Genomic DNA, 20,474 nt, shown 5'->3' with positions numbered 1-20,474 from the left:
CTACCACCAAACCAGACACAACAGGAAACACAGGGCCAGAGAAGTGACAGGTCTTTTTAAGGTCATACAGCAGTCACAGCTCAGGTCTCCCACCACCCTGTTCTCGGCTCTCTGCTCGGTCCACCTGCCACAAGACCCCAGAGCCCCCTGGCGCCCACCTGATGGAGGACTTGGACTAGCCCTGGGCGAACGTAAGGAGAAACAAAGCAAGGGATACACAGACAACTGCTAAGGTTCATTTATTTGTTTCAAAACCACCTCCACTCCTCATCTTTCAATTTAGCCCTGGCCTCGTGACAAGAAGGCTTTTCTCTCTGGCCTCTTGCATAAGAAAGAAAAAAAAACACGAACACTTCCCGTCACATCTCTGTCGCCAGACACCATTCAGGGCAGACCGACCGGGCCAGGACTGGAACTTCGTGGCATTGAGAACATGTGGGGGCTGCCTCGCAGCCCCACCTGGCTTGCAAGCTTTCCCTCCATCCTCCCTGAGACAGCCGCTCCTGCCCTGGGGGGCTCTGCCTCCACCTCCCAGCTCAGGGCGTCTGCAAAAATCACGGGTTGCTTGCAGCCTGATCTCCAGTCTGCTTCTCACCGGGGAAGTGCCACGCCAAGCCCCGGTGCTTCCGGCATGGGTCCTCAATGGCTCTCCATGTCCCAGTGCTGGCTCATGAGGGAGGACTCGCACGGGTTGACCACGACTTCCCTGTCGCTCTCAGTGCCATCCCCAAACATGTCCGTGTCTAGGCAGAGGTGAGAGGCCACGTGCTCGATGCGGGAGCCACTCTTGGTCCATTGCTGAGGAGACGGAGAGGGGAGAGGATGAGCCAGGGGTTCCTGGCGAAGGCCGCGTCCTATCGATAATAGTAGGAGCTCCAGCGGAATCAGAAATGCTTAATTTCTGGTTTAAAAGGCTAGGGTCACCTCGAGACCCGACTTCACGGTCTCATGGAGAAATAAAACTGCAACTAATTGCCTTGCCAGGTATTATTGTTGTTTTTTTTAATCAGATATATATATATATATATATATATATATATATATATATATATATATATATATATAAAGCAAAATCAAAATCAATATGTTTGCTAGGAAAACTCATTAGAAGGGAATAACCTTCCAAGCAATAAGCTAGAAAATGTGCCAGCAAGTTAGTCACAGGAGCGACCAAAGAAATGACCCGCATGGGTGTCTGCATGGTCACGGAGACACGGGAGGGAGAGAGGGGGTTGGTGATGCGGGGGGAGGGGTGTTTCCAGGGCAGCCTATAAACCTCTGCTTCAGCATATGGGGGCCAACCAGGTGGGCGGGGGTCTCATGCTGCTGCTTCCCACCTTGCAGGACAAGTCGGGAGGGAATGGACATGGGCTAGGAAATCACCATCTCAGTTAAGTTCTCTAAACAGCTACTCGGTGGTGTGGGCATCATCAACCCCATTTCATAGAGGAAGGAACCGAAGCTCAGAGAGACCCAGTGACCTGCCACGGGTCACAAAGCCAGGGAGACATAAAACCGACACTGGACTGTTTCCCTCGTGGGAACTGGGTGGGGCCGGCACCTTGCTGCTGGGTTTTGCAGTGCTATGAACGGAGCCCAATGGCCTGGAAGGTCTGAGCCTTGCTCCTCCTTGTGGCCCTCAGGAGGGCATCAGAGCAAGACAGGATAGAACAAGACACACATGCATGCTGGAGCCCAAGAAGGTCAACAGACTTTCACGTGGCAGGTTGGCCACGGCTGCTAGCACCACGGGAGGGGGGGGCGGTGGATCAGAGGCAGCATTTTCCCCCTCTCCCAGCCACAAGGACCTCCTTCTTACCAACACTTCCTCTGAGACCTGCCCACCGAGGCAGGCGTGTTACCAAAGGCATCGGTACCCCAGGGCGGACCCACTGCGCACTTACCTGTTTGTCATCTCCGTTCTTGCAAAGGACGAGAACCACCGGGGCACCGGGGAAGAAGGTGATGACGGACAGGCACAGCTCTTCCTGGATGATCTGCTGGGTGTACGTGTAGGCCCAGATCTGGAGGGGAAGAGGCCACGAAGCGCCATCACGTGAGGATCCTTGGAAACCACCCCTGGTGGGTGGGGTACTACTGTGCTCACGTGCGATAGGAGATAGGATGGTTTGGTAAAAAGTACCGGGGGCCGGGCAGGAATCCATCATCCATCAAACGTCACCTTGGAACGTGCTACAGAAGAGCCAGAGACTGTTGGGTCACACCCCCACGGCAGCCTCCATCCCCACCCCCCATGGGGGGGCCGGCAGGGGCATGCAGGCCCTCTGGGAGGAGGTGAACCACACCCGAGCCCAGCGGAGCTGTGTGGCCTCCAGGTTCTGTGTGGATGGGCGTCTGCTCCCCACTGGACAGTTCTAGCAGCTACCTGGCCGGTCACCCCCCAGCTGTCTTTAGAACCTCCCTTCTTCTCTGCAAGCGAGTCTAAACCAGTGTCCTGGGAGCATGAGGCAGATGGAGAGACGAAGGGAACAAAGTGTCCCAAGGGAGGCAGTGGAAGAGGAGCGCAGCGGGAAAGAGGAACGTCACGAGAAATAAAATCGTTCCAAGCGGCTGCATGTGCGCCGGCACCCCAGCAGAATAGACCCCCTGGCGCCTGAGCTGCTGCAGAGAGAGGAGCTGAGGAAGCGGACGGGCAGGCAGAACTCAGATGGTCACGGAGACGGGGTCATTCCCAGGAATGCTCCTCAGGTATTTCCTCCAAGTGCCAGAGATCAGAGAGCAGCTGACTGCCCCGAGAGCCCACACACTGCCCAGTTCCTACACCAGGGGGCGAGAGGGCTGGCATGGTAATACCAAAAGGTGAACTGCCAAGAGGTTTTGCCCAGGCAGATAGATGGGGGACCTACCCTTTGCCTTCATCACGGGGCGAAGGTGATTCCTGAATTGGCTGCCCGAGGGGGGCCGGACCCTTTCTCCCCCACTTCACCCCCCGACCAGCTGACCCTCAGCCTCTAGACCAGGCCACTCATTCGCTACTTCTCCTTGGCTGAAGAATAAAAAAAGGCCCTCCAGCTGGCCAGCCCTCACTAGGACCCCGTGTCCCGCAAGCTGATACAGTGTTTACCTGCCCCTTGCTCTGCACCTTCCCTAGCTCCTGGCAGTATCCTCTCGGGGCTGGTGCTCTACCGCCTCCGCTGTCTGCTAACATCTTCGATGTCCTTCTGCGACTTGGCTTGCTCCTCCTCCCTTCCCACAGGCGTGGGTCCTTTGGCTGTCCCCACAGGACCACCTGCATGCTGACTGCTGTGTCTCCTGACCTGGGACTGTCCCCTGTCCTGTCCCTCACACCTGGATGGGGCCACCAGCCCGGTGGGAGCCTCTGTCCCCTAGGATTGGGTCCTGCCTGTGGATTCTTCTGTCCCTTTTCAGATGCTGGTGTTAGGAGAAGATCTAAACCAGAAAGTAGTGAATGAAACATAGATGGAAAAAGACTGGCTGTGACTTGAGAGTCTTGGAGCCTGGAATGGGCACATGGGGTTTCCTCATATTCTTCCATCTATTTCTATGTTTATATACACTTGAAATTTTTTATAACCAGTTGTGAAATGCACTCCTTGGGACAGATCAAGAAGTTCTGCTCTGGCCGATGTGGGTCACCATCTCACACATGCCTTGCCTCCCTCCAGGATGAGCGGAAAGGGGATGCACAGAGGGGATGCAAACCAGGCCGATGCTGCTGCTAATGGCTGACAGCGACCGAGCACTATGGTGTGCCAGGACTGGCTGGGAGCTTTACCCAGATGAGCTTATTCTGCTGGATAGCTGGTTACCCCCATTCCACAGATGGTGAAAGTACTAGCAAGGCTCAGAGAGGTTACCCAGAGGCGTGTACCGGTACATGCACACACTCTCTCCATCAGCTCTGCCACTGCTGCTGCCACCCTCACGGCTGGCTCTGGCCCCCTTTTATTCAAGTCTCACCACAGAGGGCGCCAGTCCCCAAGATCCTCCTCCAGGTTGTAAATATTAAAACTATAAATCAGCTCCACTCTGACAGGAGACAGCTGGCAAAACTCCTCTTCTGGGCCAGTTCCCAATGGCAGCCCCCGCGAGGAGGGGAACAACGCTCACACCCCAGGTCCGGACTGGGAGGGGCAGGCCGGAGAGCAGGCCCTTCCCCAGCCTTGCTGGGAACCGGGCAGTGTAGGCATGGAGGCCCTCACTCGGGGGCTCCACACCAGACCAGAGGACACACACAGCGCTGGCTCTCAGCCTGGACAGGCCCCCTTCCCTTCCCACCCCTGGCTCCGCCCCCATGGTGAACTCGCAGCCTGCATGTCCATGCTAGGTCCTGCCTTCTAAATGGTTCTCCGTGGGTCTGGGTGTGTGAGAGGGACACAGTCCATCTCGGGAGGACGTACCCAGGGGTGAGATCGACACAGGTCCTGAAATCAGACTCGGGCCACGTGGGTGAGGGATTCAAGGGTCCTACACATCTAGAGTTGATCTAGAAGGTGGAGCTAGGTCTTGGTGATGACCCAGTATATTCCTTGCTCTGCTAGGAAAGGAGAGAAGCACGTGGGGCCCCAGCTTCAAGGTCAGGACCACCAGGGAGCCATTTACCCAGGCCCACCTACAACTGGCTCACCTCCAGACTTCTGCCAGAGTCCAGAAATGAGGCTAAACACACAGTCTGCGAAGAGGAAAGAAGATGAGGGCTATCCTCTGTCCCTTGATCCCACCTCAAAGCTTGCAGTGAGCTATATCTTAGCATCCTATATAATAAAAGCCTAATATGCTAAGTGTCCAACTGTTCAACCAGTCACTATGATGTGCACCGACCACCAGGGGACAGACACTCCAACCAGTAGGTTAACTTGCTGCTGGGGTCCGGCTAAGAGTGGATGAAACAGGCCAGACACAACCTGGAGGAATCTATGCACCAGGCCAGTTTCAGCCTGATCCCCTTGGCCAGGCCAAGGGACCCCACCAGTGCATGAATCCATACACTGGGCCTCTATTTTTAACAATAACCCTGCAATTATCTTGTCATCACCACCAGACACTGGCTTTGTAGTTTTCACGCAAAAAGGATTAACTGGGTCAACAACAAAAACTTAAAAAATGCTCCCTAATTTCTGAAAGCTCATTTTGGCTTTTTTTTTTTTTTTGAAATTTTTTTATTTTTTAATATCCTAGTGGTTTGGAAAACTGGAAGTGCTAGGGATGGCGAGGAGGCCGGTGGAGGGGGGTGGTTCTTTTGACATCTGAGACACCCTAACCACAAACGCCCTTTGGGAAGGCGGGCATAGGGCATGGCCCTGGGGACAGCACCTCAAGACCTCCGTGGGTCTTGCGCAGACAGGGATCGAAGCCTTTTCACTAAGTGGACTTTCCATTAGCTGGTGCTTTACTGGCATTGAAATAACTCAGCCTCTGAATTTCCCAGAGGAACACGGCTCAATGGCCACATCTGCAGGAGAGAAGTTTTGGGGGGTGGGGGGTGGCAGAACACAGGAGCAGGGGCAGGGGCAAGGAGTGAGGAGGGGTTTCTGAGTCCCCCCTGCAGCCTGTCAGACTTCCCAGAATAGCCGGTGATGAATGGGTTTATTAAACAAATCTCAGAATCAGATATGAACTCAGGAAGGCCGCAGCGGCTGCTCAGACTGGCCTGACCTCGATCAGTAAGTGCTGGGCCTCTGCTGATGGCTCTGTTTGGGGGCTAAGTCGAAGCCCCCACTTCCAGTGCACACAGGCACAGTCACACCCATGGAAGGAAACCCAGACGCCATCCTGGAGGCGGTGTGGGAGGCCTTGTCCCCTTTGGAACAGGCTAGTAAGGGGCTAAGGAGGAGGGAGTTATCCCCAGGAAGAGGGAACTGGTGATGGGGAGAGGAAGGTCCAGGCCAGATGGCTCTGAGGCTCTCTGGGGTCCCTGGAGACAGCCACAGTGGAGGGAGAGAGAAGGGACTGCCAGTATCTGGATGCAGCCTCCCCAGCCTGGGGCCTGCTCCCTTGCACTGGATGGAGAAACAGAGTTATGGGGCTGTGTTTCCATTAACGCAGAAGCCCATAGCAGGTACTGATGGAGGCAAGTTTCCCATTCAAAACTCCTTCTGAGTGTAAACCACTGAGAAGAAACACAGAATGCCAGGGGCAGCACTACCAGTTACGCTGTGGCGAGACGGCCACAACAGCTCACTCATGGGGACTTGTGGGTCCCAGGTGCTTCACATTCTTGTCTATGGAATCATCAGCACCTACTTCCGGGAGGCAGGTACAATTTAAAGGAAGAACGTCCATTACTGAGGTCAGTGTTACTCTGGGCAACGCCAGAAGCAGACCCCGGAGTAGACCGTGAACATGGGACCTCCTTGGTGAGATGGGATCTGAGCTGAGTAACCAGGGCCACCAGCTAGCCTCGAATCTCTAAGGTCACACTGGACAGCACACTTGTCCAACACCTTCAGAATGCTTGGCCTTGCACTCATGGGCCCCTAGGAGAGGCTGTGTCTAATCCAGCACGGTCCCACCTTGCAGCCCAGTGCACAGCCTGGTGGCCGGGGCCCCACGGGCACCCCGTGTCGTGAGTTGGAGCAGACTGCACATCCTTCCGTCTCAGCGTGTTCTTGCATTATCCTTAACTCACCCTGCTGCTATGCAAGCCCAGCAGTTCCCTCCAAAGCCGAGGAGAGACAGCTTGGCACTATCGTCTAGAAAAGAATGCTGCTCACTCGGAAGACTGTTACTATGATAATCCTTAGTTTCCCACAGATGAGTGCTTTCCCTCCCTTCCCCAAAGTCAGCTGGGACAGGTACTCTGACCCTCCGGTCCACTAAAGGCCTGGCAGCCTCTCCCAGGGCCAGGCGACCAGGGACCGCTCCCCGAGACCCAGAGAACCCCACCTCCCACTTCTGCATGTGGCCAAAGACATTAAGTACTGAGAAGCCTCCACTTAGCTGGACACAGACAGGAAAACTCCCATCCCAGGGACAGGGGGACACAGCATCCTGGCTGTTGGGATCCCCAAGAGCAGTGCCCACACACGATTCAGAAGAGAGGGAAGTATGTCAGCTACTCAAAACATTTGACAAATGACAATTGTGCCATTCCCACCCAGCCCTCCACACTGAGAACAAAACCGACACCTCTGTTCCTTTCCTGGGTGATTGAGGCAGCCCCTCCCATGTCCTGATGTTGCAGAGGGACAGTTCTTAGAAAAGTCACGGCCAGTGGAGGCTGGTGGTGAGAAGCTTCAAATGCCAGGCCGAGAATGTGGATTTTTGTGGGAGGCAATGGGGAGCCACTGAAGGCTATATAGAGATGGGGGAGCAACAATGAGGTGATAGCATGCCGGATGGGGGCCCAGGGGCAAGGACTGGACACTATGGCTGTCATCGAACACAGTGGTTCCCAACTGGGGCAGTTTTGTGGGCAGAGGCCAGGGGTGCTGCTAGACAGCCGACAGAACACAGGACAAACCCAACCGCAAAGAATTGTCTAGTCCACAGTGCTGACACTGAGGAACGCTGACCAGGCGTGAGGAGGCCAAGGCAGGGTCCCAGGACAACTCGTCCGAGGGAGGAAGTAGCAGTGCTGCAGAAACAGGGGTGAGAGAGGAGCCGCTGCACGTGTGCAGGCCTGGAATGACAGAGCCCCTCCTCTCTCAGGATGCAGCTCAAGAGCAAGTCCTCTGGGGAGATGTCCCTGGTTCTCATGGGTACGTTGAATACCATGTGGACAAAACTCTACCCGGGACACAGTTCACAGGAGAATGGCTGCTTGCTGGCTTGCTTCTTTCTGCATTCGATCCCTTGAGGGGCCACGGAGGCCTGCAACCTAGCCTTTCCTGTCTGCATCGTCACCGTCAGCAGAGAAGGCAGATGTTTGCTGAATGAGCGAATGGGTTCATAGATGGATGAAGGTACAGAACTTGTGAAATCAGTGAAACAGAGGAGGTTCCCAAAGCTGGAAGCATGGAGAAAATCTCCAAGAAACCACTGATAGAAGGGAACTGTGACCTGAGATCTGTGGCGAATACTCACTGTAATGGCATGAGAGCTGGAGAGAGGAATGGGCAAAGAAAACAGAGACAGGGAGCATGGAAGTGTGTGAGAGCCCCCAGAGCCAGGAGGGACGTTTACGAGATGGGTGGACTCTAATGCGTCCAGCAGGCCAACGGTTCAGAGGTTGAAGTGGGCCATGTATTGGTCAGTGACCTTTAAAAGAGCCGTTCTAGCATCAGGGGCAGTGCGCTGACCCACAGGTGCTATGCTGATGAATCACTAAGGCACCAAGAAACCTTTCTGATAAGGGGCGATGTGGTTCCTCCAGACCTGGGGGAAGCAGCGGGCAGCGCCCCAGGCCTGGTGAGGGCAGGATGGGGATGAACAAGGCCCTGCTCAGAGGCAGGCGAGGCAGAGGATGGTAATTGCTTTAGCAAAGCTGACATCACCTCCTGGAGCTGGAGCGGCGATTCGCAGAGCAGGCACTTCAGACTGGAGCAGTGCCACCCAGCGGCATGCTTTTCTGTTGGCATTTTGTATTCCAGAGTAGCTGTCCCACCCACCCTGCCTGACCCGGCCCGCATTTACTGCCAGCAGGCTGGGCACCAATGACATACTCATTCAGCTGCTCACTGAATGGCCATTTCCTACGGGCACCATGCTGCCTGGTAAGGCCTCTCTCATAGAAATTCCATGGGACCCGGCGGAGTGAACCCCGCCCCCGAGTGAGGGGGAGCCCCACTTCTCCTGCTCCGCTGCTGGCCTCTGGGTATAACTGGGCACCTGGCGTCACATAAACGCAGGTGACAGAGGCACACGTTCTCGAATCCCCGGCCAGTTACCTACCTGGGACTTTACATCCTCGCCTTTGCTCTTGACACAGGGCCTCAACTTGAGGTTGGAGATCTCTTGGTTTTTCTGCCTTTGAGACTCCAGGCACTTCTGCCGCTGTCGGATGTTGCCCTTCTGGATGGAGGAATCCTTGGGGACTCTAGAGGGAAGCCGAGGGAGGTGAGCATCCGCTGCTCTTGGGTCTTGAACTCTAGCAGCTGAAGAGGTGGGGGCAGTGTTTAGGGAATGGCAGGGCGTTTCGCCCTGGACTCAGCTGGGAAAGAGGAGGCCCCGGAAAACAAGGCAGCCAGGAAAGACCCCCTTGAGCCAAAGGTCAGATGGAGCTGGAATGGAGCCAGCCTGTGAATTCTACATCCTCAAGTCACACCCGGGGCTCAGACCCCAGCCGTTGAGAAACGCTATTCCTCGCTACCCTCAATCCCTCTTGCTACAGGTTAATATCACTCCGCTGCTGCTTTTCAGGACAAAGGGGAGCTAAGTGGATTTCTCTATAGACACGCCGCTGGCCACAGGCCGTCCCTTATCTAGACCAGCGAGGGCCTCTCGTGCAGCCACAAAGGCTCACACAGTAGGGCAGATACCTGAGTTCTGGGTAGACATTCTCCAGGTACCACTTGAAGCTCTGGCACCGCAGACTCCTCCTCAGGTTCAATCTGCTCTCAATGCTGGGGGCAGAGAGGATAAAACACGGCCGTGTCAGAGACAGGAGCCGGGCTGGGAGGCCCATGGCACACCCCGTGCCCATGCTCGGCGCCCACATCGCTCTGGGGGGCGCTGGAAAAATGAACCGAGGGAGATTTCTAGAGCTCCGGACACTGAGCAATAGCTCACTGTGGTGCAATAACGGCACCAAGGACTTGTACTTCAACTTGAAAATGGATTTTGGGGGTGTTTTGACTTTTCATTAAAAGCAAGGCTACAAGAACATTCGGCGTGTTGCAATAATTCACCCTCATAAAACTAAGTCTAGTTACTCACAAATCCCTCTTAGGATTTTGCAGTGGAAGTACCACTCCCCCGCCACTGCAGCCTCACAAAGAATCCTCTTCTTTGGCTGGTTCTGGGGCCTTGTCATGTATTTGTTCACCAAACATTTCTTGAGCACCTACTATGTGCCAGGCATTGTGTCCCAATGTGGGATATAATGATGAGCTTTTGAGCATTAGAGAAAGGTAATGAAATGAGTGATCCCCACCCGATGTGAACGTGGGTGAGCACGCAGGGATTATGGGAGAAACTCAGAGTGTGCCCTGCTTTCAGGTCAGGGGTGGTCAACATGGTGACTCTGAAGGAAAAGTGGATGTTACCTAGACAAACCAGAAAGAGGGTGAGGCAGGAACCCTCATGGAGGCAGGGGACTAGCAGAGAGAGCAATGCATGAAAAAAAAAAAAAAAAAAAAAAAAAGCACGCTAGTTCTGTGGGCAGGAGCAGCTCTGTAGGAGGTGAGCATATGTGTGTGTGCAAATGTACGTGTGAGGGGGGATGGAAGAGAAGAAATGAGTGGGATGAGAGATGGAGGCACAGACCATATTGTGTCTTGTGAGGCGAGGCTCTGTGGAGGGGGTGGGTGGGACTTTAAGGGCAACGATGCAACTGATGGGTTCTGAGCGGAGCATGATGTGATGTTTGTACTTTAAGAGCGTTTGTACTGATGGCGAACGGGACTGATGGGGCAAAGCTGGAGGCAGGGAGAACAGTTAGGAGGCGGTTGGAGAAGCCTGGGTGCTGATCACGATTTCAGGTATAAAGTAGGGTCTGGGAATGGAGATGTGACAGGTTCAAGTCCCTCCATTTCTCTCCATCTACACCAGTCTCTTACATCCAAGTATCCAAGGGACCTCTCTACTTTGTCCCTCTTGGGCATCCATACAGACTGGCCCTGCTCTGTCCCAGCTATGCCTGCTGCCACCTAAGACCACTCTCTTGGCAGCGGGACTTCTCACATAGCACAAACCACATTTCCTCACCAGGCTCTAAGCAATGGGGACAGGAATGGCTGATATTTTTTTTAAAGTGCTAAATGTTTCATGTTTAGCAGGGACCTGGGAGCTCAGTATATGAATGAGGCAGTTTATCACGACCTGGTGATTGCTTGGATGTGAGGGGAGAGGGAGGACTAAATCAACTCTCTGTGAGTGGAGTAGAGGCATCAGTAGGTTTTGAAGCTCCCCCGGGGATTGCAATGTGGGGGCTACGTTGGAAACCTTCGCCCTAGAGCCTCGCTCCTGAGTTGAGGTCCTCTGACCAGCCACCCGGAGCCACCCAGGAGCTTATCAGAAATGCAGCCCCACCAAACCATCATGCACATTTCAACAAGATCCCCGTGAGGTCTGTGTGCACATTAAAGTTTGATAAGCTCTGAGCCAGGAGGCAGGCGGAGATGAATCCAGGCCGTGGGAACTCGATAAATGTTGATTTATAAATGAATGCAGGAATAAAAGGTCTGTCTGGAGTGTAGGTGGAGGGTTGGCCCGTCACTGCAGGAGGCACACCTTGTCCTTGGAGAGGAAAGAGATAGAGAAGGATGGTGCAGATACGGCGAAGTTGATAGGTTGGTGTGTCTTGGGAAGTTGATACCATCTATCTCATCTATAAAAGAGAAGGTGTCACCTACTGTGATTGACAGGAGAGTGTGGACTCGGGAGCTGGGGAGAACAGAGAAGATTTAAATGGATCTGGAGGGAGAACGCTGGCCAGGAAAGATGGGGCATACCGAGGGCCTCCTGAGACTGATGCTACAGAGTGTCATGTCAGCAGCTCCAGGAAGAAGAGGAGTGAGGCTTGGGTAACGAAGAACCAGGAGGCGGGCACTCTGACCTACAGGTGCTGAGGCAGTTTAGTCCCACATCCTACCTTCCCGTAAAAACCTGGAAATATCAGTCCACTGTTATCTGAGCCCACCCACAGAGCCGGTGCCAGGGTTGCCAGACAGTCATTCCACAGGCGCTGCCTGAGCCCTACATGCCAGAACCCGGCAGAACCAGAGGCTGTGAAGGGAGAGCCGAGCAGCCTGGGGCTGGACAGGCTTAACGGCTGACAAGCTAAGCCAAGGCCTGTCAGCACCCGCTCGCCTCGGGCCCGTGAGCTGGGGCACAAGTCAACTGGAGGGACACTTACTCTCCGAAGGGCCTCTCCAGGGCGAATGGCCGGGCAGCATAAAAGTACTGCTTGTATTCATCCATCCACACTTCAGCTGTCCGCTTGGTGTTCCTGGGGAGGGCAGGGGGTGTCAGGAAGGTGCTACCTGAGAGGACCTGGGACATATCCACTTAAAATCCACACACACGGCCCAGCCGACATGGCTCAGTGGCTTAGCATCAACCTATGAACCAGGGAGTCACGGTTCTGTTCCCAATCCGGGCACATGCCCGGGTTGTGGGCTTGATCCCCAGTGTGGGGCATGCAAGAGGCAGCTGATCAATGATTCTATCTCTCTCCTTTTCCCTTCCTCTCTGACACACACACACACACAGCACGGTGCATGAAATTTGTGCACGGGGGTGGTGGGGGCGGTGTTCCTCAGCCCGATCTGTACCCTCTCCAATCTGGGACCCCTCGAAGGATGTCCTATTGCCGGTTTACAGGGATCAGGCCTAAACTGGCAGTCGACATCCCTCTCACAATTTGGGACTGCTGGCTCCTAACCACTCACCTGCCTGCCTGCCTGATTGTCCCTAACCTCTCTGCCTGCCAACCTGCTCATACGTAAATGCCCCCCTGCCAGCCTGATCACCCCCAACTGCCCCCCGTGCCAGTGTGCTTGCCCCTATCTTCCCTCCCCAATGGCCTGCTCACCACCAACTGCCCCCCCCGCCCACTGGTCTGCTCACTCCAAACTGCCCCCCCCCTGCTGTCCTGATCACCTCCAACTGATCCCCACTGACAGCCTGCTCGCACCCAACTCACCCCCCTGCTGGTCTGCTTACCCCCAACGGCCCCACCCTCCACCACAACTGCCATTCCATCCTGGACTGATCACCCATAACTGCCCTCCCCTCTTGGCCTCTAAATGCCTCTCCCTCGGCCCTGCCACCATGGCTTTGTCCAGAGGAACATCTGGAAGGTCTCCTGGAAGGTCTCCCAGTCTAATTAGCATATTACCCTTTTATTAGTATAGACAGAGTCCTGGTGCACAGGTGGGGGCTGGCTGGTTTGCCCTGAAGGGTGTCTCGGATTAGGGTGGGGGTCCTGCTGGTGTGCCTGGCCAGCCTGGGTGAGGGGCTGATGGCTGTTTGCAGGCTGGCCACAGCCCCCAGCCTCTCCTTTTTTGCTTTTTCCCCCCCCCAACACCTCCTTGAGCAGAGGCCAGGGCGGGCAGGCAGCTTGGTTTCCTCTGTTACTGGGGGAAACCCAAGCCTCCTGCTCCCTCCAGCTCCGTGGCTGCCGCCATCTTGGTTGGATTAATTTGCATACTCGCTCCTGATTGGCTGGTGGGCATGGCTTGTGGGCATAGCGGAGGTACAGTCAATTTGCATGTTTCTCTTTTATTGGATAGGATGGATATATATATATCCATATATATATATATATATATATATATATATATATATATAAACACACACATATATAAAACTTTTTAAATGCACACATGTGAGCAAGTTGGCGGCAGGGTTCCACCATGGTCCAGTAAATCTACTCTTCCCCAGGATGCTAAGCCCAGCCACATCCCACCCAGTCTCCAATGGTACCTTTACCCAATATATCAGGTTTTTGTAGTAATGACAAGCTCTTCCCCAAAAGATATGGAGCCGAAAATTACCCAGAAACTGGACTTCTGTGACTCTCAAAAAAGAAACTACAGAAAGAAAAGAGCCAGGGCAGCCCGGCACATCCACATGGTGCCAGTAGGCGGGCGGAAAGAGCAGGGCCGCGCTGCCACCTTGCCCTGGCCGTCCCTGGTCCTGCTCCAGGTGCTCCCCCTTTGCACAGGGGGCGTGGGGAGGCCCCAGCTCCCAGGGTCTCCCTGTTGTCCAAGCAACTAGCTGCTTGCAGGTGTAAAGAATTAAGCAATCAAGCCATTGCAGACATTTTGCTAGAGCACGCTTAGGTTATTTTAAAAATCAGGTATTTGCTCTGAGTCTGACACCAAAGGACACAGAAAGAAGACAGAGAGGGAGAGAGGCACTGAGAATGTCATCATTCAGTGGTCAAAGAGGCAAGGACACCGGGAAGAAGCCCAGAGTCCAGAAACATCTAATCAGAAAATAACCAGATTCCAGGGGAACCGTGGGGAGCAGCTTTGACTGACTTCAGGTTAAAAACATTAGTACATTATTAAAATATTTTTAAGTGTTTTTCCCTAAGGCAGTGGTCGGCAAACTCATTAGTCAACAGAGCGGCAAACCGCAGCTCGCAAGCCGCCTGTGGCTCGAGAGCCTCAGTTTGCCGACCACTGTCCTAGGCGAGGAGCCCAGGGCCAGCCGCAGAGCAGGCATGGGCCTTGAATCCCCTGTGCCGCCCCATTCCCGAATCTTCCCTGGTGACTCAGCAGGCCTTCTAGAACTCAGGGGCCCAAAACTCGGCCCTTCCCTGACCCCAAACAACACAAAATACCCAGAACCTTGAGCCCAATGACTTAGTAGGGGTGTCGAACTCAATCAGAGAAGGGGCCAAAATCTAAAATCCAGCCTAAATCGCGGGCCGAATGGTTTACTGAACAGTCATAAACTGACAATGTCATAAACTGACAGCGGAGTGCAGTGATGACAGAGCGGAGCGGGCCACATTGCAAGGCCTGGCGGGCTGGATTTGGCCCGCGGGCCGTGTGTTTGACACACGTGACTTAAAGCTTCCAAGGTCACAGATGGGGCCTTGACAGCCTGGGGGTCCCTGCCGAACGCTAGGGCAGCCCTGACCCCCCTGCATAGGAAGAGGCCTGGAGGGTGAGCCATGTGGCTCCTGACCACCCACAGAACACTCAGGAGAAAACACGAGACAGCCACAGTCCATCGCCAGGAAAGCCCTGGGCCACTGCAGCCCCTTCGTAGCCCCCGGGACGCGCACTTACTTTATATACGTGTTGGCATTTCCGTCCGGGAAGACATATGGGTGCTTCTTCCGGAAGACGTGGCCCACTCGGCTGCAGGGGACGATCTCTAGGCTGCCCCCACACATCCACACTCTGAAGGACATTTCTGCAAGACAGCCACGCCTCCCGTCACGGCTCTGCCTCGTGGGGGCGGGGGGGGGGGGTGTTACAGGAAGGCAGCTTGGAGGCGAGGAGGTCCGAGGCGGCGGCGAGGGCCTTCTGCACCCGCCGAGGGTGAGAGTTAACAGCTGTGCGCTCCACGACCTGGGCAATCCGATTCCCCATCCACAAACGAGGATGCTAATGACCCACACCTGGGGGGCGGTGTGCGCTGATTGGGGACGGTGGCCTGCGTGGAGGAGCATGTATTTCAATCAGCCCGGGAGCAGGTGCAGGGCGGGCTGCGAGGCCTTAGTCTGGAGAACAGAAGCCGTGTGGCCAGGAGAATGTTGCTTTTGGACACGTGGAAGGTTTCAGTGTGGAAGACACTGAACTCCCTCTTAGGACCCCAGAGGGCTGGAACCAGGACCAAGGAGAAAGAATTTCCATTGGAGACAATGGGAGAATTTGCTGACGGTCAAGATCCAGATAGAAGTGGCTGCCCCAGAGTTAGGGGTTCCGCACTTCCACAGGCCAGCAAACCACAGGGCCGGGGTGCAAGAAAGAGGACCCGTCAATTCCAACAGGCACCTCCCACACCCAGAGTGCAGTTCCCTTTGCCACCCCCCTCCCCCCCCCCCCGGCTCTCTGTCTCCGTTCCAACTACCCACGCAGGTGCCTGGACCTTTTCTTTATCTTAATCCTGATCTGCTTTCTCACTCAGTCCTCAGCCACCCTTCACCTGTCTGTCCCCTACTGCCCCCTGCCGTGTGTCCCTGGAAAAGCTACTGGTTTGCAGAAAAGACTTCCTACCCTGCCACCTTCTTCCCATGGGCCCAGGTGCTGCCCCAAGTGCTGCCGGATGGGCTTCAGCGCATCCCCAAGGAGCTAGCGTTTCCCTCAAGTGGGGACAACGTGCACATTAGGATGGAGAAAGGACTCCTCAAGGCTGAATAATGGCAAGAACATGTGGTGGGGAAGAATCGGGAAGAGCTTGGCTTTGGGGTCAGCAGCCGCGTCAGGGGAAATCCTGCTTGCCCCAGCTGAGGCTGCATCTCCTACTGTGTCAAACCAAGATCATAAAAACACTCCACAGGGTCGCTGTCGCCATGAAATGAAATCTTGAGAATCATTGGAAACTCTAAGTGTGGCGGGAAGGTCAGTGGCAGTTATGAAGCCCGTGTCTTTAGCACACGGACCCCGGTGGCCTCGCCCCCTCTGCCCACGTCCACCTCCCTCCTTCTCACGGGAGGCATTTGAAATTCACGGGCCAATGTTTGAGACTTTTACTCTCCATCAAGGTCCCCGGTGCACAGTGATCCGGCGTTTGGCAGGGGCACCGTGGGGATCGTGTGCCCAAGCTGACCCCTGTGGAGACTAGGGGCAACGAGTGGGCTGAGCTGACAGCTGGCACCCGCCCACCTTACAGGGAGTGTGCCCGGGGCTGAAGACTCGTCAGGGGAGTTATGTCAGCACATGCGTGAAGTTAGTCTCCGAGTGTCTTCCCTGAGCAGCTGTGAGGTCTACTGTGCTGCCATGGACACCTTCCCAGGATCTCAAAACACGGTCTGTTCTCGTTCCTAAAATGGAAAACACTCTCATCCCTCAAAACGAGGGATGGGGGCCTTGCCGACGAGGTGTAACCTGCACATCCCGTGCCAGCTTTCCCCCCAAAATACGCACACGGTTCCGCTGTGGTCTCTTCCTTCCCATGCATGCAAATGAGGCATATGTTCCTCCTCGTTTGCAAAGGGAGGCCTCACCTCCAACTTCTGTCTCAGTCCTATCCCCTTCGCCCCCTGAAACCCGCTCCTTTCCCTGTCTTCCCATCGTCCAGCACGGAGCTTTTCTCTCAGTCTGCTGACTCCCCTCCCCTCTGTCCATGCACAGGTCCCTGCCTGAGACAGTACTGTCACCTGACCTGGCCTTTTCCCATCCTCCTCTGGTCTCCCAGCGTTCATTCTTCACTCCAAGCCTGGGAGGGTCTTCCTGACACGGCTTCCTCACCCGATCCCCTTGTTTGCTCGACACAAAGGCCCCGCCGCCATCCCGCAGCCCCAGCTCTGCTCGGGCTCCACACCAGCGAGGTGCACGGGACACCATCAGACGCAGTGTCTGATGGGAACAGAGTTACCTGCTTTCACTCTGCTCTCCAATGGGGCAAAGGGTGACTTTTCATCAGACTCGGGGGTTCTTCTCAGACTAGGCCCTTTCCCTCGCCTGGAGCCAGCCACCGGGCCTGGGAAGGGCGAGGTTGGAAGGAAGGCTGGAGGGATAAGCCGTTCCAGCAGGTCCCACACCATCTCCTCTAACCGACGCAGCTCGCACGGAGCCTGACGGGGAAGCGGAGGCCCTGCTTCTAATTAATCTTCCCAGGAGCTGGCAGTGGGATCACTTCCTGTTGCTGCTGTAACAAATTACCACCTCACCTAGTGCGTGGGTGTGCTTGGGCCTCTGCTGAGAGCCTCCCAAGGCCAAAATAAAAAATCAAGGTGTAGCCAAAACCGGTTCGGCTCAATGGATAGAGCATCAGCTTGTGGACTGAAAGGTCCCAGGTTCGATTCCGGTCAAGGGCATGTACCTTGACCGGAATCGGTCAAGGTTTCGGGCACATACCCAGTAGAGGGTGTGCAGGAGGCAGCTGATGATGTTTCTCTCTCATCGATGTTTCTGACTATTTCTCTCCTTTCCTTTCTGTAAAAAATCAATAAAATATATATTTTTTAAAAATCAAGGTTTAGGTCTGCAGGATCCTGCTCCTGGCTGGGGGCCTGAAGAACCTGCCAACAACTCATCCAGGCTGTTCACAGAGCTTGGTTTCTTGTGGGTGTGGGGCTGAGGGTCCCTCTTCCTTGCTGGTTGTAGGCCAGGAACCCCTACGTCCACACTTCCCCCTCCTCCTGCAAGCCAGCAGTGGCCAAATCAGCCTCTCTCATGCTGCTCACATCTCCTCTGCCTTCTCCTCTTCCATCGCTTTTGCCTCCAACTGAAGAATATTCTCTGCTTCTGAGGGCTCACGTGATTAGACTGGGCCCCTGGATAACCCAGGATCATCTCCTAAGGTCACGGTCGGCCGCCTTCATCCTATCTGCCCAGCGCCTTTGGTTGTGGGAGGTGAAGTCCTGCCAGGTTCTAGGTGGCACGATGCCCTCCTTGCCCCAGCTTTGGCCAGCCCTCTTCTCCGTGGGGCCTTGGCCTTGGCCCCTGTCCTTGCTGAGCCTACATTTCCCCATGGTAGTGAGAATCCTGCTGAGCCAGCTGGACGAGAATCCCCCACCCTTGTAATTTCCACCCGCCGACCTCCTCCCTGCCCCCTGTTCTTGGATTCAGCGTTGACCCATCTCCCTGGCTTGCTGCCAGTCTTGCCACCTGCTGTGAGAGTCCTGAGTGAAGGCTTCCCAACCATTTGAACAAGGCTCCCAGCCACTCTTTCTTTTGCATAGGGGTTGGAGTGGGTATCTTTTGGAGCAGGCCATTCTCCCACCACTGTCTCCACTTTAAAGACTTGGAGAGAGGCTCAGTGAAGCCAAGCACCTGCTCCAAGGACACACAGCCAGGAACGACTAGAGGATTCAAACTTTGGCCCATCCGATCCTGCAGCTCATGTCATACACACAGTGTGTGTGCCAAGCCTGACACACCCTGACACCCTGACCTCCTCCACTACATTCTAAGGGGGGCGGGGGAGGGGGCGGGTGGTAGCTTCTCACCGTGTCTCTTTCCTCAGCAAGCACTATCCTTGTATTTGCTAAGCTTTAGAAACCCCCCATTCTAAATCCAGGAATCCCATGCTCACCCTTCATATATGTTCTAAGGCCTCCTTTTTTTTTTTTAAATGTGCAACCCACACACACAACACCTCACTGAGCAACAGCTTCCGGTGACAAAAAGCTAAGCGTGAGGTGCAGCTGGAAGTGAGTAGATGTATCAGATAGGCTATGAGTCCTGTGTTTTGTAAATTGGAGTCTAAGCACGCGATTTTAATGCAAAACTACTGGGGGAAAAGGCTAAAAGCCAAGTTGCCCTAAAGCCTGCTCCTATGCTAAACTGCAGGTGTCATAATCCAAACTACTCAGCCCCCCTTCCCTTAGAAACACTCTGTGGGAATAGGCACCGAGCTCAGGCCGAGTGAGGGCATGGGGGCTGGTTTTCCCACAGCAGCTGAGGCCGCTTCCAGCAGATGCAAGTGAGATGGGCGGGCAGGGGCAGCGTGCCGCTGAGGATCCGGGAGGTCACCCCGGCCGGAGCCTTTCTCAGGAACCTCATGGACTCTGCTGTGAACTACAGTCAATGCCAAAGAGGCAAACACGCCTGGCACACACAGCACTCCGCTCCTTGGAAAGGAAGCACCTGTGCCACTGCTGTTCTTTATCTCGTGGCTCCGTTTAATGCAATGGGACCCGTTCTGCATGGAGCCTCACAGACCAGACATAGGTTGACCTTCCCGCCCTGACTCCTCTTCCCCGTCTCCCGCTTTTGAGCACAGAGAGCAGATTCCACTGTCAGGGCCTTACAGACGAGAAGCTGGATGAATGATCTTGCCTTGTTCCAAGTTTAGCAGGAGGCAGGGCGGCAGGCGCCGATGAGTAAACACAAATGCATGGGAGCGCTCGGTGCCAGGGCGAAGAGGAGACGGAGTGCTAGGGGCACAGAGCAGGGTGGGAGGGAGAGGAGGCAGGTAGGCGTCCAAGTCCTGGGGCAGGCGTCCAGTGCTGTGCTCCTCAGCTTGGGGGGAAGGGGCTAGGTCCCTGGAGTCTGCGCACGTCAGGGCAGAGCCTCTGGACTGAAGGCGGGAGGGGTGGACAAGGCCAAAGAGGGGAGGACAAGGCCTAGGGGAGGCCCAGCTGAGGAGGGTGGCCGAGACCTGCGTCTCAGAGAGAGCGCTTTGGCAGGCGTGTGGGAGGATGGCTGTGAGGGGAGGAGACTAAAGGTGGGGGCCATTCAGGAGTACTGGGATGAAGAGGGAGTGGATGTGAATGATGGTAGGGTGGTCGGCTGGGACTTGGTAAGCTGCCTCGTCCTCAGCATCCACTTGGTCCCTGGAGCAATTCCCTGGTGGCCTCCACCCTCCCAGCAACTGCTTCCTTCTCTGGCACCCCACCGGGCCTTCCCCTCAAGGACTCACCACACCCTGGCACTGAACTCACTTCACTCTCACTCGCAGCCTCCTCCACATCTCAACACCATTTCTATTTGCAGCTGAAGCATCGTCACCCTCCACCCCCCTCAGACCCCTGCGCATCACCCCATCCTGTACAGACTCTCCCCAACGCCCACCTTCATGTACTCAGGTGCCTGGCAACCCTCACCCACAGCACTGATGCCGTCCACACGCTGGATCCACCACGGGAAAAGCACTGCGTTTCCTGGCATACACAGCGCTAAGCAAAAGAAAGCCAAGTGCTGGCGGCTGGCTGTAGCTTGTGGAATGCTGGGAGGGGAGACCACCACGTGTCCCCGGGACAGCTGTCTGCACTCTGTGATGGAGTGTAGGCTGTCTCTCCCCAAGCTGTGCAGAACCCCTCC

The 20,474-nt window shown here is 55.2% G+C and overlaps 1 protein-coding gene across 1 annotated transcript in view; it reads right to left on the bottom strand.

Annotated features, from left to right (window-relative positions):
- Positions 1-215: 215 nt before the first annotated feature.
- Positions 216-20,474, bottom strand: part of GALNT14 (polypeptide N-acetylgalactosaminyltransferase 14) — a 169,630-nt gene continuing 149,371 nt past the window's right edge. The window contains exons 10-15 of the mRNA XM_084900175.1: positions 14,829-14,955; positions 11,939-12,031; positions 9,402-9,485; positions 8,815-8,959; positions 1,905-2,024; positions 216-798 (exon numbers count right to left, since the gene is read on the bottom strand). Coding sequence (XP_084756301.1) covers positions 640-798; positions 1,905-2,024; positions 8,815-8,959; positions 9,402-9,485; positions 11,939-12,031; positions 14,829-14,955 — 728 coding nt within the window. The 3' untranslated portion in view covers positions 216-639. The remainder of the gene's footprint in view (positions 799-1,904; positions 2,025-8,814; positions 8,960-9,401; positions 9,486-11,938; positions 12,032-14,828; positions 14,956-20,474) is intronic.

The sequence above is a fragment of the Pipistrellus hanaki genome (genome assembly GCF_964339955.1).
Source record: "Pipistrellus hanaki genome assembly, chromosome: 12".
NCBI lineage: Eukaryota > Metazoa > Chordata > Mammalia > Chiroptera > Vespertilionidae > Pipistrellus > Pipistrellus hanaki.
The sequence above is the reverse complement of the archived record's forward strand: the minus strand, read 5'-3'. Positions and strand labels throughout refer to the sequence as shown.